The sequence below is a fragment of the Nannobrachium achirus genome (genome assembly GCF_963921795.1).
Source record: "Nannobrachium achirus genome assembly, chromosome: 3".
Classification (NCBI taxonomy): domain Eukaryota; kingdom Metazoa; phylum Chordata; class Actinopteri; order Myctophiformes; family Myctophidae; genus Nannobrachium; species Nannobrachium achirus.
This window is the reverse complement of record NC_137812.1, coordinates 32130806-32148654: the sequence shown is the minus strand read 5'-3', so window position 1 is coordinate 32148654 and position 17849 is coordinate 32130806. Positions and strand designations below refer to the sequence as shown.

At 43.2% G+C, this 17849-nt stretch overlaps 1 protein-coding gene across 1 annotated transcript in view; it reads right to left on the bottom strand.

Annotated features, from left to right (window-relative positions):
* stx8 (syntaxin 8) overlaps nucleotides 1–17849 on the bottom strand; it is a 67916-nt gene that overhangs the window by 7036 nt on the left and 43031 nt on the right. Inside the window, exon 7 of the mRNA XM_080722193.1 lies at nucleotides 5299–5400. Coding sequence (XP_080578319.1) covers nucleotides 5299–5400 — 102 coding nt within the window. The remainder of the gene's footprint in view (nucleotides 1–5298; nucleotides 5401–17849) is intronic.

Below are 17849 nucleotides of genomic sequence, written 5' to 3'. Positions count from 1 at the left end.
CCAAACGTTATAGGTCAAGACCCAAAAGATAATTAGACATTTGCCTGGGACCCAAACTAGTGAAAACAGCACATCTACAAGCTCAAAACGCGTCCCTTCGCACTGCATTGTGAGCTTGTAGATCGGCTATTTTCACCACTTCAAACTTACTTAAACATTTGTTTTCTAATTGTTTTTTGAAAATATTTTGAAATAAAAATTGAAAACGAAATGTAGGAAACCAAATAAAAAGGGACCCATAAAAATGTTTCCGCAACCCACAAATGGATCCCGACCCAGTGTTTGGGAACCAGTGGCCTACTGCCCCCCTATCTGCCCACACTTTCCCCTTAGATGTCTACTAGTCCAAACAGTTCAAGCCTACTTGAGATGCGAACCACCTGCACAATTGACAGGGTTTCCTGGAGTGGTCCTCTACAAACCCTGAGGATTAGATTGGTTGAGAAGGGCCGCCCGGCCCCGATGTGTCCCTGATGAGGCGCTTAAGCCCTGGGAAACTCACACCGCTCTCCAAAAGACCCCTTGGTACTCCAAGATAATCTTCCCCTCTAATCCTACCTAGCTCTCAAAGCCTCCACTCCTCAATTCCGACTTATACAAGCTAATGGAGGTGGAAATGACTGTGAATAGGATTTACTGGGTTTCAGTGATAGTGTGATCTGTCTAGTTTTGGTCAAGAGGTTAGCTTAGAAACTTAAAATGCTATTAGCAAGGTTAATACAGTATATAACCAGCAAACTAACTTGAATCTACACAAAATGTAGACCGCCAGCATTAGCTACGGAGATTAGCCAAACTCCATAGTACTACATGATGTAAATGCTGTATGATATATGACAATGATAATACACTTATTCAAACCTTAGCTTAACATAAAATGTTTAATCTTGGTACAACTTTATCACTATAAAACTAAGAAAGTCAACCTTTATCAATCATGTCAGAAGTCTCCTGAATCCTACTGTATACTGTACATTCCTGAGCATACTGTGCATTAGTGTGCTGACAATAGCAGATCTACAAACTCATAACGCACTGGACTGTCACAACGCGACCGTGGTCCGAGCTTGCAGATCAGCTATTGTCACTGCACGACAACGGCACACAGTGAAGTATAAATCAAGCCCGTTCGTTTCTTTCAACGACGCAGCGGATGTTTCACCAAGCTATACTGACAGCAGTCACGCACACGTGCAAAGACAACCGTGGCCGTGCAATATGTGGGCCCTTTTTTCGCTTCAGGGGAGATGACCCCTAGCATAGCTCAGCCTGTAGCTATCCAGCTTTCAGCTCTGCAATGGTAGGTCTCTGATATAAACACGCACACAGCCACGCACGTTGGTTCATCCCCCAAAGTCCAAATCTTTACTAGGGATGGGACGATACGCGATATTGTCGTTTATCGCGATAAAAAACACGATAATCGTATTGTGGAAATTTCAATTATCGTGATATCGTCCTCCGTCATGCACTGGGATCAATTCACCTTTTATTTGCAGAGCTACATATCCTGTACCATTTAAACCCTTATAATATAAACTTGATAGTCTTTTTTTTGTGAGCTTGTAGATCTGCTATTTTTTGGCAAATGTTTCGCCCCAGGATAATGGATTTTGATAATCACGATAATGTCGTAATTATCGTGTCGTAATCTTTACTTACAATTATACTTGAATTGTGTTAAAGGCCCTACAAGAAATGTACTTTGACTTAAGTTATGACTCAGAGCTTCAGTATTGTTAGCACGATATTTGCGGTGTAAAAAAATGCAGATACGTCTTAACGAGAGGGGCTACCGACAGGTATGCGAGGTATGCCCCCGAACTGTCAAAAGTCAGCCGTTCCCGTCTCTTCAAGGACCAGGCAGAGACATAACACCGAGCGGCGGCTTTGGATGAGCGGTGGTTTCAAAAACAAACAGAGCTCTGAAGCTTTCAAGAATCATAAACACACCGCAAACTCAGAGAGAGAGAGAGAAAGAAAAGCCCTCCAAAAGATGTGTGGCATGTTGTACTTTCAATTCTTTCTGCCTTTGACAGAAGACTGAGTGGCAAACAAATGGCGAGACTTGGGGGGTGGGGGTGTGTGTGGTTGTGTGGTTGTGTGGTTGTGTGTGTGTGTGTGTGTGTGTGTGTGTGTGTGTGTGTGTGTGTGTGTGTGTGTGTGTGTGTGTGTGTGTGCGCGCGCGGTGTGTGGGGGGTGTCAGGGAGGAGGAGGTAAATACTGAGATGAGCATGAAGTAGCAGAGGGGAATTTTCCACTCACCAAGAAGAACCAGACATACACTCATACGCATGCACCCATGACACACGCAAATGCACAGGCATGCATACATGCACATGCATACGCACTCACACAGCTGAGCACACTTGTGCACACGCACACGCACACACACACACACACACACACACACACACACACACACACAGGAACAGCACACACTCTTGTATAGATGACATGAACATTCTTCGGCCTTGCAATGGGGAAAAGGAAGGACTGAGGTTGGGGGGGGGGGAGGGGGGGCTTGTCGGAAGAATAAAAGGCACAAACAGAAAAAGAAAGTGACTCCTGGTCCCGGCACAATGTGCGTCTCTGGGATCTACAAACAAAGCGTGCGCTGGCACCATGGGGACAGGGCCAATGGAAGCAAGCATTCTGGGTTCTGACCTTCATCCCTGCCGCCGGTCGAAGCGCCTGTTAGCGCTGTCGCCTGGAGAAACAATGCAGCCGTTACCACGGCAACGCCACCAGGCCTTCTACTCTGTAAACAGACCCCCTCCCCGCCGACATGCCAGGAAGAACCTAAAACTCTCCCACATTTCATACCAGACCGTAACCTACAGTAACTATCCATTTTATACCAGACCATAACCTACAGTAACTATCCATGTTATACCAGACCATAACCTACAGTAACTATCCATTTTATACCAGACCATAACCTACAGTAACTATCCATTTTATACCAGACCATAACCTACAGTAACTATCCATGTTATACCAGACCGTAACCTACAGTATCTATCCATATTATACCAGACCATAACCTACAGTAACTATCCATTTCATACCAGACCATAACCTACAGTAACTATCCATTTTATACCAGACCATAACCTACAGTAACTATCCATTTTATACCAGACCGTAACCTACAGTAACTATCCATGTTATACCAGACCATAACCTACAGTAACTATCCATTTCATACCAGACCGTAACCTACAGTAACTATCCAGCCTCTCCCACGAAAGCCTTTTGTCGCAGAAAAAATAAATAAAAGAGAGAGAGAGAGAGAGAAGCGTGGTCTTAGTTTTTGGAACAGACCAATCAGCGGCTCAACGCGGCCGAGGAGAGATCCTGGATAATGGCAAGGGCGGGTAGAGGTAGCACTGAGCCCCTCCGTGAGCGTGAACATCTCAATTCTATAAAAAGTCTTGAGCCAAGAGAGAAAGAGAGAGAGAAGCTGCTCTCTTTCGGGGAGGGGGGGTGGGGCGCTTAACCACAACTCTCCTGTGGTCTTTTGAGGGTTCCTCTGAAAGGTCCACCAAGAAGGCAAGGAGGGTTTTGTCGGTGAGCTCTGAGCACTTTTCTAAAAGCCCAGGGAACTGAGTAAGCAGCAGGCGTGACAGAAATAGCCAGCGTACCCCACCATTCACTTCACACAAGGGCTGAGCTTGCTGAGGCCAGGAAGTGCTTGTCGCCATCACTGTCGTCGTTTCAGCTCCATTAGGCACCATTCATTCTGGCCATGATGGCAAAAGGAGGTGATAAGTAATGATATCCCATGAGGGCTGATGGGACACATCGCTGGCAGTTTGCCTCCACCTCCAGCCTCTACATTATTATGTTGATCTCCATCGCCGTTACAATAACTCAAAAAGTACTTGTTTACTTATGTAAAAGTATCGATACTGCAACGTAGAAATACTCTGTTACAAGTAAAAGTCCGGAATTCAAAATGTACTTGATTAAAGTATGAAAGTGTTGGCATCAAAATGTACTTAAAGAACCAAAAGTAAAAGCACAAAATGTTTGAAAATCTATGGCTATAGATCAGCTAAATATATTGTACTTAAGTACAGTACTTAAGTAAATGTACTATGTTACATTACACCACTTACAATAACTGTGCGCAGTGTGTCCATGATTGAGATGGAGTAGTGTTTACCTGATGAGCGCACATCATATGGAAATCCTCAATGGTAATCGGTAATTAAATGACCACTGATGATTTTTTTGTGCATTTGTAAATTCCCATCAAAATGATTGACTCCACTGCGTAATGAACTGGAAAAAACACACCCTAAAAAGCATACTTTGCAACCAGAATATGATTCATTGGTAGCGACATGATTCCCAATTAGACACAGTATAAGGTATTATAAGAGGTACAACAGAACATCAAGGTCTGTCATACCCATTCTGGCTAGCCATCGTCACGAAAAGGGACCGCCCATTTGTCCCTTTTCTGTGATCATTGACTCTTGTCTCGAGAGATTGGTCATACCAGACCAGGATTAAAGGTGAAAATCTCTGTCGGGCCGAAACCTCCTAACTCCAAAATGTTCATTTTCTGGAAAATGAGCTCAAGTGGAGGTTTTGACCGAAGGGCTTTTTAATATTTTTCACAGACGTAAAGGCTGTTCAATAGCACATATTTATGAAAAAAGAGAGGGCCAATCAGGTGTAGTTAGCTGGTTTGGCAGAATTTAAGTGTGGAGTTAGGTGGTTTTGTCCCAAGCACTTTTTACTACTTTCCATTGGTTCAATATTATTTCAACCAACACTCATCTATAAAGCTTGTAGATCTGCTATTTTTGAAAAATCGTGAAAATTTGAATTTTGACCCGTTTTTTGAAAAAACTATGTTTCTATGTCAGCAATCTGGCTCGCCATCGTCAAAGAAAAGGTCCTTTTCACTTAACTAGAGCTCAGTTAGTCTGTTCTTGAGATACTGCTATGTCAGTTGTTCTCAAACCTTTTCATGTGAAGGACCCCCAAAATGATATGTTTTTGGCCACGGACCCCCATCTCAAAATATTTAGTTCCAGGGACCCCCCAGAAGCAAAATTTGAGTTACAAACGTTCGCTTTGAAAATACATATATTCAAAGATTTGCACACACTTTCACGACTTTTTCAAAAATAGCAGATCTACAAGCTCGCAGCGCGGCACTCGGTGCCGCTCTGTGAGCTTGTATATCTGCTATTTTTCACTGATTAAAGCATTCAATAATTCTAGGCCTAAATGGAGTTAAGAGGTTTTGGCCAGACAGTGACAAAACACAATACGTACCACATGACGCCGACTTGGTCTCCACAAGCTTGACTCTCCTCGTCTCGTTACGAATCCTGTCATCTGTCTTGTCCACCAGGTGTGCCAAGTCGTCAATGATTTCTGAGAAAAAGATGAGAGCTGGATGTCAACAAAGGCATGTTGTTACAGTTACAATATGTGATGCTACATCAGTCATATCTTAAAACCCACTGCAAAGAAATCTGTGTTATATAAAACGCGTCCCAATGCGCATAACAAAATGACTTGTGGCGCGCACACAAACGTGCGCACGCACACACGTACTGTACACACACACACACACACACGCACGCACGCACGCACGCACGCACGCACGCGCACTGAGTGCTACAGGAAATGACATCAGACAAGCCAATAAACTCAGACAATAGATAAGAATGTGTCAACGCAGGGAGGTAGATTGTGTGAGAGAGAACTACTCCTCTCCATTTCAAATGGTTCCACTGCTTCCTGGATCCATCCTGGATTTAATCAAGGACCTTTATTCTTCATGTGTTTCAATGGCCGCCAAGACATAAGTCCTTCAGGGTGACTTCCAGACAGACAGAGAAGGAAGAAGACAATGAGAGAGAGAGAATGAAAGACATCGATGCAAAGAGACAAGAGGCAGAAACAGACAGTGTGTTTGTGTGAGTGCTCCTAATGTACCATAGTGTCATACATTCTGAAGAAAACATGTAGACATTAATTGGGTCTTATCCAAATAAGAACATTATAATGGTGTGTACAAAAGAAAATACCAAATTTGCCACGGACACATTTGTCTGTGTACGGACATATTGATGACTCCATCCATGTGACTCAACAACAAGCCTCAGCAATATCTCCAAAAACTCCATCTTCTGGACTTGGAAAGATGTTATAATTCCAAAATTCCAATTCCATACAACCTTAGCCAAATTCCGAGATGTATAACCCATCTATGACAATGATTTATTCAATGATTGATCGAAATAACTGATATATCTATAATGCATACTCTACTATATAAGTAGCTACCAAACAAAACATATAAAGCAAGGTTGTTTCAGGAAAGGTACCTTTCCAAGCCCCACTCCCCACTTCAGCTGTGAATAAATACTTGAGGAAATATATGAGTGAAAAACAGTCAAAACAGCATGGCTCATTACCCCCATTCTGCATTAGGTATTTTATTGCAAAACAGAATTCAAATTGGCCGTTTCGTCTTTAGTGTTTGTGTGTCTGCAGACATAAACGCGTGGCGTGTTTCTTTTTCTACTGTAGCCTTGATGATAGGTCCTGTCCAGTAACCTACTAGAACTACCAAAAAGAAAAAAGAAAACCCCCAAAGAAAACAAACCTGAACAATGGAGAGAGTAAAAAATAATGATTCAAATAGAAACCAAGGCCGAGAGGAAGAGAGGAGAAGCCTTTACAGACTCCATATGAAAGGAAAATGGATGTTTTACCGGAATGGGAAGCTACACACTCATCTACTGGACTGTGTTGACTGCCAACTCAAACAAGTTTCCTGCGCAAGCAGGGAGCGAACAGATTAATTCGATTTTTTCTTATTATTAGTTTTTTCTATCGTGGCTCCTGTGGCATTCACCAAATATTCGAATATTCAAATATCACATAAGTCACTATTTGACGTTGTTCACCGAAGTCGAATATTCGCTTTTTTTTTCTTTTTCTCTCTCTTTAAAAAAAGATATAGTTTATAAGGCTTGGCTAGATAGGAAGTCATAAGAATGAGTTGTCAATGGTTCTCAAACCTTTTTAGGCCGTGACCCCCAAAATAAACATATTTGAACTGGGGACCACCACCCTGACAAGCACTTGGAATCGTTGGTATTACATTTAACCCTTTCCAAGCCACGGGGAGCCCCTTAATGTTAAAACCGTAATATATCGGACATCTGAGCAAGGAGTCTCATCCGCGCCGTACTTTCCCGGACTTTGTCATTAAAACCGGAATAAATGATTTTGATCCGAAAATCGGCGATCGTCTAACCTTCCCTAGTCACCGCTCGTCCATCGGTGGCTCGTGGCTGCTCTGACAAGAAACAGAAGTGACTCTCATGGCCTTTCCTTCTTCAGCCTTCCTTCCTCCCACCCACTTGTTGTTTAGACGATAGCACTAGCAGAGCTGGAGTGCTAGGTGCTAGGCTATCCAAAGTGGTCACATCGACTGTTCAGTCACTCCTGGACTATATGCATGGATCGTTATGCGCGCGGATCGTGCACGCGAAACGCACAGGGAGATCGATGCTCGGCCAAAACCACCACTCTATCCCAACGGAGATCGAGAAAATCACGGTGAGCTAATGACCTGGGGGAAAAAAAGAAAGAAAAAACAACGGTGCGGTCCAAGAAGGAGGGGTGGCGGGCTCATGTTTATAAACATAATATTATGTCTCAGATCACAATACAATAATAGACATTTCACGGCTAATCTACCAACCACCATTCTATTTTGGCTGGCAAACTGTTAATGTGACTCGATTCCGCAGATAAATATTGTGAAAATAGCAGATCTACATGCTCACAACGCCTCGCAACGCGAGGCGTTGTGAGCATGTAGATCGGCTGTTTTCACAATGTTAGCCTCTTGCTTAATTAATATTTGACAGTTTGGCCAGTCCTGTCGAATATTCGACTATTCGAATACTTTGAGGTTGAATAATTCGAATACTAAAAATCACTATTCGTGAATGCGCTAGTGGCTCCTGTGAAGTGGTGAGGCATTTTGCAGGCATGTTCCCCCCCCCCCCCAAAAAAAATCCTTTAAGTCTGGTTCCCCCGCTCCCAACAACTGGACAGCAAGGAGGTACTACTCGGTCTCTCATGGGTGACCGGCGCTCAGGGTCACCAAAGTGGCGGCCTTCCCCAAATACACCTGTCTCTCGCCCCAAGTTTGAGATGTCTCTAAATTAGCGGGGAGAACGTGTTTTCCTTAACCGGCGCCGTCACTGGAGGACGGGGGGAGTCTGCCTTCTGCTGACATCACATAATTAACCCATTTTAGACCTGCATTATGTGTCACTCTAGATTTTTACCACTTTAACCATTATTTTATGCTTTAACGATTGAAAAATAGCAGATATACAAGCTCACAGCGCGGCACCGAGTGCCGCGCTGTGACCTTGTAGATCTGCTATTTTTGAAAAATCGTGAAAATGTGTGCAAATCTTTGAATATATCTTTTTTTGAAGCGAACATTTGTACACTAACTCAAATATTTGCTACATCCTATTTTGAGACGGGGGTCGGCGGCCAAACACATAACTCTAGGGTCCTTGACATGAAAAAGTTTGAGAACCACTGACATACAGTAGAAACATGCGTTTTTCAAAAAACCTTAGAAGGATTCGGAAGACACTTATAGACACTTATCACATTTTCACTATTTTTCAAAAATCCCAGATTTACAAGCTCGCAAAATAATAATAATACGTAATAATGCGTACCCGGTTTAAATGGGTTAAGCTGCGAGGATAATTTGGAGGAGGGAAGGAAGACATGTCAGCTTGAAGGGCCAGAGTGTGAGGGGGGGGCGAGGACACGGCGATCAGAGACGTGAGAGCGCACGTATGTACAGCGTCTCCCGAGGCTCCCACGTCGTCGTCTGAGCATCAGGCAACAATTTACAAGGAAGGAAACCTTATTTTACTGGCAGAGAACGGGTACAGACACTGGATGATTTGTCCAGCATGCTACTCTCCAAAGAGTCATAATATACACTGCAAAATCCTGAGTGTTCATTTTAAAACCCATTTAGGCCTAAAATTATTGAATGCTTTATCCAGTGAAAAATAGCAGATATACAAGCTCACAGCGCGGCACCAAGTGCCGCGCTGCGAGCTTGTAGATCTGCTATTTTTGAAAAAGTCGTGAAAATGTGTGCAAATCTTTGAATATATGTATTTTCAAAGCGAACGTTTGTTAACTACAATTTTGCTTCTGGGTGGTCCCTGGAACTAGATATTTTGAGATGGGGGTCCATGGCCAAATAAATATCATTTTGGGGGTCCTTCACATGAAAAGGTTTGAGAACCACTGACATAGTAGTCTCTCAGGAACAGACTAACTGAGCTCCAGTTAAGTGAAAAGGACCTTTTCTTTGATGATGGCGAGCCAGATTGCTGACATAGAAACATAGGTTTGTCAAAAAACCTTAGAAGGATTCAAAAGACACTTATAGAATCGGGTCAAAATTCAAATTTTCAAGATTTTTCAAAAATAGCAGATCTACAAGCTTGCAGCGCGGCACTCGGTGCCGCGCTGTGAGCTTGTATATCTGCTATTTTTCACTGGTTAAAGCATAAAATAATGATACACAAAATGTGTACCCGTTCTAAATGGGTTAACTCGGAGAGTAAGCGGTAAGCGCACACGGTTGGGAGTTAAAAAAATTGGATGCGTCAACGACGACGTGAAGGAGGTTTTTTGGTCCTGCGTTTCTTCAGTCATTTTATAACCCTACGAAAGCCAAATTGTAAGAGTTCAAAGTTAGGAAATAACTTCATGGCTGACCGTTTAATCACTGACCATCTTACAAGGCACTGGCTCTTCACACACAAGTGAGCGTGTTCAGCTCCCCGCCTCTCCCCATTCACTCAGGCTGAACAAGTCACAGTTCTAACGTCATAATTCTCAATTTCCTATTGTAACCCTTGGTGAGATGCATGACAGCTGTTGGTTCTGGCTGGGGTTCGGGCCTATCAGCCGCGCCACAATGCAGGGCCTGTTTCAGGCAAAGGTTGTTTATTTAAAATGCTATTACGCTGGATAAACCTCCAAAGCCACAGTGTGGGAGCTGAGACACAGAGGCACATATCGTCAGTGTCGGGCAGAAACCTCGTTAGTTTCAAATTTGTATGTTTTTAATTTTTGTTTGCTTTGTCACACCAGACTGTCGCACAAAACTAGTGAAAATAGCAGATCTACACCCCCCGGGTGCGAGGTGTTGTGTGCGTGTAGATCTGCTATTTTCACTAGTTTTAAGCATTTTTAAAATGATAAATACAAAACTAACGGTTTTGAACATACAAGGTTTCCACCCGACAAAAACGATATATGCACACTAAATGCATGCGTGTGCTTGCACATACAACACATCCACCCACACACACACACACACACACACACACACACACACACACACACACACACACACACACACACACACACACACACACACACACACACACACACACACACACACACACACACACACACACACACACACACACACACACACACAATGATCTCATTCGTCGTCTTGGCAGTCTACTTGCACAGCACTCTAAGTGACATACAGTAGAGGACACGTATAATCCATGTCTAGTTACTGTTGGACTGGATCTCGATTGGGGCACCTAATAAGGATTATAAAATAATATATATTTGTAAAATGTTGTGGGACAAAGCTTTCTAATGTACTCGTCGGTTACTGACAGCATAAATTATGCCACACAGTAGGCTTTTCTGGCCAATGTCAAGCAAAGAGACTGCAAAAGCCTGCATTTGAATGCGGACTCCATCTCCCTCTAGAACAAGAAGAACCGACACAAACCCGATACTGTAATAGTGTGTTCAAGTTACAACTCAACTCAACAACGCAACAACGCAATAATTAAATGATCTATAAATCAGTAATTCACTGTTAAAATAAATTATGTCAAGTTATTTGTCAGAAAAGCTGGAGAGAAATAGAAATGGACCCAAGACTGTGGACCAAAGGGCAAGTCAAAATCTCAAAGCACCCCTGTATTCATTTCCTGGCAAAAAAAAGAAAAAGCAGGAGAGTGAGATGCAGCAAATGGTCCGACCAGCCCGGAAATCAAATCAGGGACTCGCTGTCAGGCGTTAGATATGTGCCACAATAACATGTTTCATCACTCTGTAAAGTTTAATACGAAATTAAAAGGTTATCATATACATTAGGAAATATAACTTGTCTCTTTATTGGCCACAAAGTACTGATATAGTAAATAAAATGCTCACACCTTTTTGTAAATTGTACTAATATTTTTGCAATAATACTGGTTGACCTTAAATCCCAAGGCACACCTGGACTTTTCTCACAGCAAAGGAAATGAGCCTTCATAGGTAAACTGGAACGGAGATCATGATCAAAACAAAGACAGAAACTTTCCATTCAAACTGAAGTTACTTTGGCGTGCAGGCTGACCCCACTAAGGACAAGGAGTGAATCCCTAACTAACAAGTACAGTCTTCTTGCCTTCCATAATGAGAGAACTCAACTGGAGTTCCCCCCCTAATTAGCTTATACTGTACAAATGAAAATGAAAAGCACAAGTCAATTACCAAAGCTTGTGGGTTCCAAGATTAATTTCCCGTTATCTTCACTGTTTGGTTTTGAGAAAAACACAATTAATAGTGTTGGTCAGGAGAGCCAAAAATAGAGAAAGCTGTTTGGTCACACCTTGAAATCTGAAAACCTGAAAATCTAGAACATTAAATATGCTCAATGAGAATATTGAGATTCTAAAGTGACCAGGCCTTTTGGAAAAGTTTTAGAATTTAATCTCAAAATTCCCTAGCGAGCTGCCAGGCAAGCGATTGCCCGCTATAAAAATAGCACATCTATAAGCTCACAACGCGTCGCAACACGGCTATTTTTTAGCAAAGACATTTGAAAGAGAGTGAAAGAGAGACTGTATCAAGTATGTGTATCAAGTATGTATATTATAAGTACCTTTTACCAATTATAGTGTGTTTAAGTGGTACCACATATGCAGCTCAGCAAATAAAAGGTGAATTGATCCCAGTGTATGACGGAGGACGATATCACAATAAATTAAATCTCCACGATACGATTATCGTGAGTGTTCTTTATCACGATAAACGATAATATCGCGTATTGTCCCATCCCTAACCATGCCTCTAGTTTCTCAGGAAACTGAAGAAAGCTGACATGGGTCCCAAAGTCCTAAGAGCTTTCTACAGAGGCACCACCGAGAGCATCCTGACTGGCTGTTTCACTGCCTGGTACGGTAGCTGCACCGACCTCAACCACAAGAAATTGCAGAGAGTTGTGCGGACAGCCGAACGCATCAGCGGAGCCCTGTACGACGAACGCTGTGTTAGCAAAGCCTGTGGGATCATCAAAGATCGAAACCATCCCAAGTTGTTTAAGATGTTGCCGCATGGAAAACGACAACGCAGTCTAGCAACAGACTGCAAAAAAGCTTCTTTCGATCCAGGGCAAAGAGAATCCCTATAAATGATGGTATTTACAATCTGATCCATGCTAAGCCCTGCTCCAATCAAAGTCACTGGATTGGTTTAAAGATGGGGACTCTGGGGAGTTAAGATTTCAGAATGTCAACAAAAAACACTGGTGTCTACATGACAAGAAAGAGAAACCAGTGTCTACTGTCTACATATTGACAAGAAAGAGAAAGAGGAGAAAGTGGTACAGTCAGCTAGGGCATTAAGGCCACTGTGGCCTCAGGTCTTGACATTGGTTTGATAGGCACAAGGCCAAACTGAGGGGCAACGGCGGCCATAGCCTTTATGGCCTCCATGAAATTCCTGCCCTGACTGTAACAATAAAGTACCTTGAACCTTGAACCTATAATACAAATAATTATAACCAACAAACTCATTATTTGTGAGCTTGTAGATCAGCTATTTTCACAATTTTCCCACAACACTGTTGTATAAAATAGGGTGTACCTAGCCTAGTTAATAAGACTAGATAATGTAGATAGAATAACGGATAGCTGCGGCCCTACAAAATCCAACCTGTCCATTCTGTGAGTAGGAGAGTAGGAGCGTGAGGGGCCAGAGAGGAGCAGACACCAATCGGACACAGATGTTGGCCCCGTTATGACATCACTCCCTCCTCCCTCACACCGCCTCCGTCTCCCTGCACCATCTCAATGTCCCATCGCTGCTCCAATACAATTACAGCCTCTCTGTAAACAACCTCTCTGATTAGCTTTCATTGGTGGCCAGACTGCTCTCCGAGGACTAACATGTTTAAAGACCCATTCATACTTCGTCGCACGCGGCACGACATTGTCGCACAGCGAGGGGGAAAAAAGCTCACAAAGCATCGCAGATGCGGAAAGTTGTGTTGCCGCGCGATGGTGCATACATTAGGCTTTAGCACGTCTGTTTCCGTCCCTGCTGTGGGCATCGTCTTTAAGGCCTAACCTATAGTTAGGCCTAAATCAGAATTTAGCCGACAAAAACAAATATGTTGCAACATACTGTACATGTACACTAAAATGTGTACCCGGCCTGAATGGGTTAAGAGACACTTCCTTCTCAGAGGGACAGAATGGCTGGATTCTCATCATTTAATGGTCAAGCTGGAAATGTTATAGAGGTGGCGCCATAGTTTTGTACTTTTTCTGTTTTGTATGTGTCTATGGAGTTAACAATGACTCTAATAAGACACCCCGGTGTGGTTAAAATATGCAAATATGTATTCCCTGCTAGGCAAAAGGTCCAATTGAAATACACTGATATAATGACATCATAATATCATCCCCTCGCCTTTTCACCATTCAAGAACACTGTGAGTGAAAAGCCTGGTGTAGCCTGGCCGTGTGTGATTAGTTCAGGTTTAAGGTATAACTGACATGAAGACCCAACTACTATACGTGTATAAGGTTTGTAGTCTATTGGAGTGTAAGTTAAATTAGACCAACCTCTTTTCTGGGTATTTTTGGTGTCAATAGTCATGATACCACTGAATTCATTGGCCATTGCACTGATATATTAACTAATCAAATTGTGGAAGGTTCAAGTTATGAGGCTCTACAATCCTCAATGTTATATCCTTCTCTAGTCATCTGTGCATACAGTATTTTCGAACCATGAGAACTTGCTTTTAGCTGCAGACTTTCTCACGTCAGCTCCACTCCCTCATCAGATCTACAGATGATGATGATGATGACCCACCTCAAAGTGCAATTAGAGGATTGGCTGATTCAACTTCGGGCCCAGCATAACAATTGGGATCCAAGGTCATTACACAACTGCAAGCTGTAATACATTTTCCAGGCCGACAAAGGCGAGCGGAGAACTAGGACAATGGGGGAAATTGTCAGGCCACACAACATGGACAACATCAGACAGACACTTGCAGAAGTGCAGTGCGTTGCTTGACTTGCTTCAATTAGAGTTTGTACAGAACAAAGCGAAAGAAAGAGACATACAAGAAGGCGAAAAGAGAGCCATAGAGATGGTGTGTGTCAGGGACATGCTGGGCCCCTGATTCAGCCTGGGAAAAAGAGTTGGAGAGGCCCTCATTGCGCGCTATAGAGAGAGATCTCTCTATAGCGCTGCTGCTACTCAAAGATTTGCCATTTCAGATCATGACAAGTGACAAGCCAGTGGGCCAATTACAGGGGTTATATTTCGTTGTTGTCGGGTGGAAACCTTAAATGTCCAAAACCGTTTGTTTTGTATTTATCATTTTAAAAATTATTTAAACTAGTGAAAACAGCCGATCTACAAGCACACAACGCCTCGCACTGCGAGGCGTTGCTGTTTTCACTACTTTTGTGCGACAGCCTTGTATGATGAAGCAGGGCTTTGCTTTGCGAAAAAATGTACACATTTGAAACTTGGAGATACGAGGTTTCTGCCCGACAGTGACGATTTACTTTGTTGGCCGCCCAGCCCCTAAAATGGAACGAAGGCCGACATTTTATTTTTATTTTTTTCCTAATGGCCGGCCTGGACCGGCCGGGAATGAACCGGCCGTTCGGGAGTTGTCTCGCTTTTCCCAATGGCCAGCACGTCCCTGGTGTGTGTGTTACAGATGGTTACTATACTCCAGGTCAGCGGTTCTCAAACTTTTTCATGTCAAGGACCTCCAAATTAATGTGTCTGACAGCAGACTCCCATCTGAAAATATTGTGTGCCAGCAGCGACCCCCAAACAAGATCTGTGTTGTTAAAATGTTAACAAAAATAGAGGGCGCCCGCTGGTGTCGCTGGTTTGAGTCCCGATCCCGACTACCTTTGCCACATGTCATTCCCTATCTCTCTCCCCATTTCCTGTCAGTCTACTGTCCTATCAATAAAGGCATAAAAGTTGCTTAGTATGTAAAAAAAAACCCAAAAATAAACATGTTGTTAAAAAAAAAAGGCATAAAAGCCCCAAAACATAGCTTAAAAAAAAGAATGTTTACAAAAATATTCCAAGATGAAACTAGCCAATCTACAAGCTTGCATCGCATTGCGCTTTGAGCATGTTGATCAGCTATTTTCAAATAGCCAATGTATACATAGGTTTAAAGTGGTTAAACGGATTATAATGCTATATTAGCCTCGGTAGCCAGGCTTTTATGCTATATTAACTACTGTAATACAGCAGGGGGACCCCTGGAACCACCTCAAGGACCCCTGGGGGTCCCCGGACCCCACTTTGAGAACCACTGCTCTAGGTGGACAGTGCAGGAATCTCATGGGATGAATTCTTTGGGATGTGGTATTATTATACCATGGCACATTCCCCACTGTGTTTGTGTGGTTCTACGGCACCACAATTTCACTACCAAGCCTCTCCCCTTCCTTTTTACAGCTTATATACATCATAACAAGACTAGGCAGTCTAAAAGTACCACTAGCGCCCCCTAGAGGCCAGCCTGGCATACTCCTCAAACCTAACCAGACCTAAGGTGGTTTGAACTGACCAACAACATCGCCATTCTTAGAACCGCCACACTCTCTCTCACCAGTGGGGATATAAATAAAACTAAAGCTAAGTTTGAAACTGTTATTAATGCAATAATTTGGGGGTTCACTGAAGAATTAGTACATAGGCCATGGGGTTACCAAAAACTCCTGAGTGAGTGTGAACTGAAGGTACACAGCAAATTGGCAGTGGTAATCCAGCCAGTAACAGACATTTCACCTCTGAAAACCCTCTTTGTTTTGCTTATTCGTCATACTGTATGTACTGTAACGTATTAAAGCAAGACATTAAAAACATTTAATATCTGAAATTGAGCTGACTTGACCTTGTAATACCAGGATAGCATAAGTGGTTTAGGGTTAGGGTTAGCAAATACAGAACTCTGATGCAGTGGTATAGAGTGAGGAGGGGCCTGGGAGATGGTATACATATATATTTCCCTTCCGTATTTCTACTATTACACAGCCCCTCCAAAGTCCACAGAAAAATACTGTGAGTAAATTTAACTCTGTAAAATGTGTCCAACTATTACACTCCGAGTTATATTCACTGTGTGCTGACTCATCTTCACTGAGGCTAACGCAGTGGTGGAGTGTGTGTGTGCGTGCGTGCGTGCGTGCGTGCGTAGGCATGTGTGTATCCATCTGTAAAAACGTGCCCTCTCCAGATCATGAATGCAGCATTTACTATGGTGAAAGAATTGCAAATGCCTCCTTTCTGTGCCATACTGAAGGCAGCATTCAAGAGAATTGCCTTGTCCAAACTCTCCTGTTGCCCTCTCCGTGTAGGAATCCATACAGATATGCCACATCGCCAGTATTGACTTGATTATGCTTAGTTCAGTATCACTCACCGAAAATAGCCGACCTCCAAGCTCACAACGCGTCGCGGTGAGCTTGGAGGTCTGCTATTTTCGATATTTCCACCAAAAGACCCTTTTAGAAATGTCAGCACCGCCTCTCTAATATTCTCTGCACGTCCCTGTGTGTGTGTGTGTGTGTGTGTGTGTGTGTGTGTGTGTGTGTGTGTGTGTGTGTGTGTGTGTGTGTGTGTGTGTGTGTGTGTGTGTGTGTGTGCGCGCGTGCGTGTGTGCGTGCGTGTGAGAGAGTGTGGGGGGCGAGGGCACCATCATAAACAGTGACACCCCAACTCAGCTCCAGGATGTGCTGTATTAACTCTGTGTGTTATTCTGGGACTCCTTCCCAGAGCGGGCGACGCACACAGAGAGAAATAAAAAAGCTTGTTTTCCCTCGCAGATTTGAACACAAACCAACTCGGTGGGACTAATTCTGTTTGCGTGCTCGTCGTTCAGGAGATGATTTCTCCTGAGGACATGAAAGGAGAGAGGAAGAGAGACCAGAGAGAGTTACCCTCCTCGACTGTTGCACGGAGGGCACGGGGACTGTGGGCGGTGGGTAGGGATGGGACGATACACCATATTATCGTTTATCGTGATAAAAAACACTCATGATAATCGCATCGCAGAGATTTAATTTATCGTGATGTCGTCCTCCGTCATGCACTGGGATCAATTCACCTTTTATTTGCCGAGCTGCATATCCGGTACCACTTAAACCCTCTAATTGGTAAAAGGTACTTATAATATACGTACTTGATACAGACTTTTTTTTCACTCTCTATCAAATATCTTTGACAAAAAATAGCCGATCTACAAGCTCACAACGCGTCACGTTGTGACGCGTTGTGAGCTTGTAGATCTGCTATTTTTTGGCAAATGTTCCGCCCCAGGATAATGGATTTTGATTATCGTGATAATATCTTAAATCGCGATTTCTTTTGTCACAATAATCGTGACATGAAATTTTCATATCGTCACATCCCTAGCGGTGGGTGAGTGTGTGTCAGGTGGGGGGTAGAAC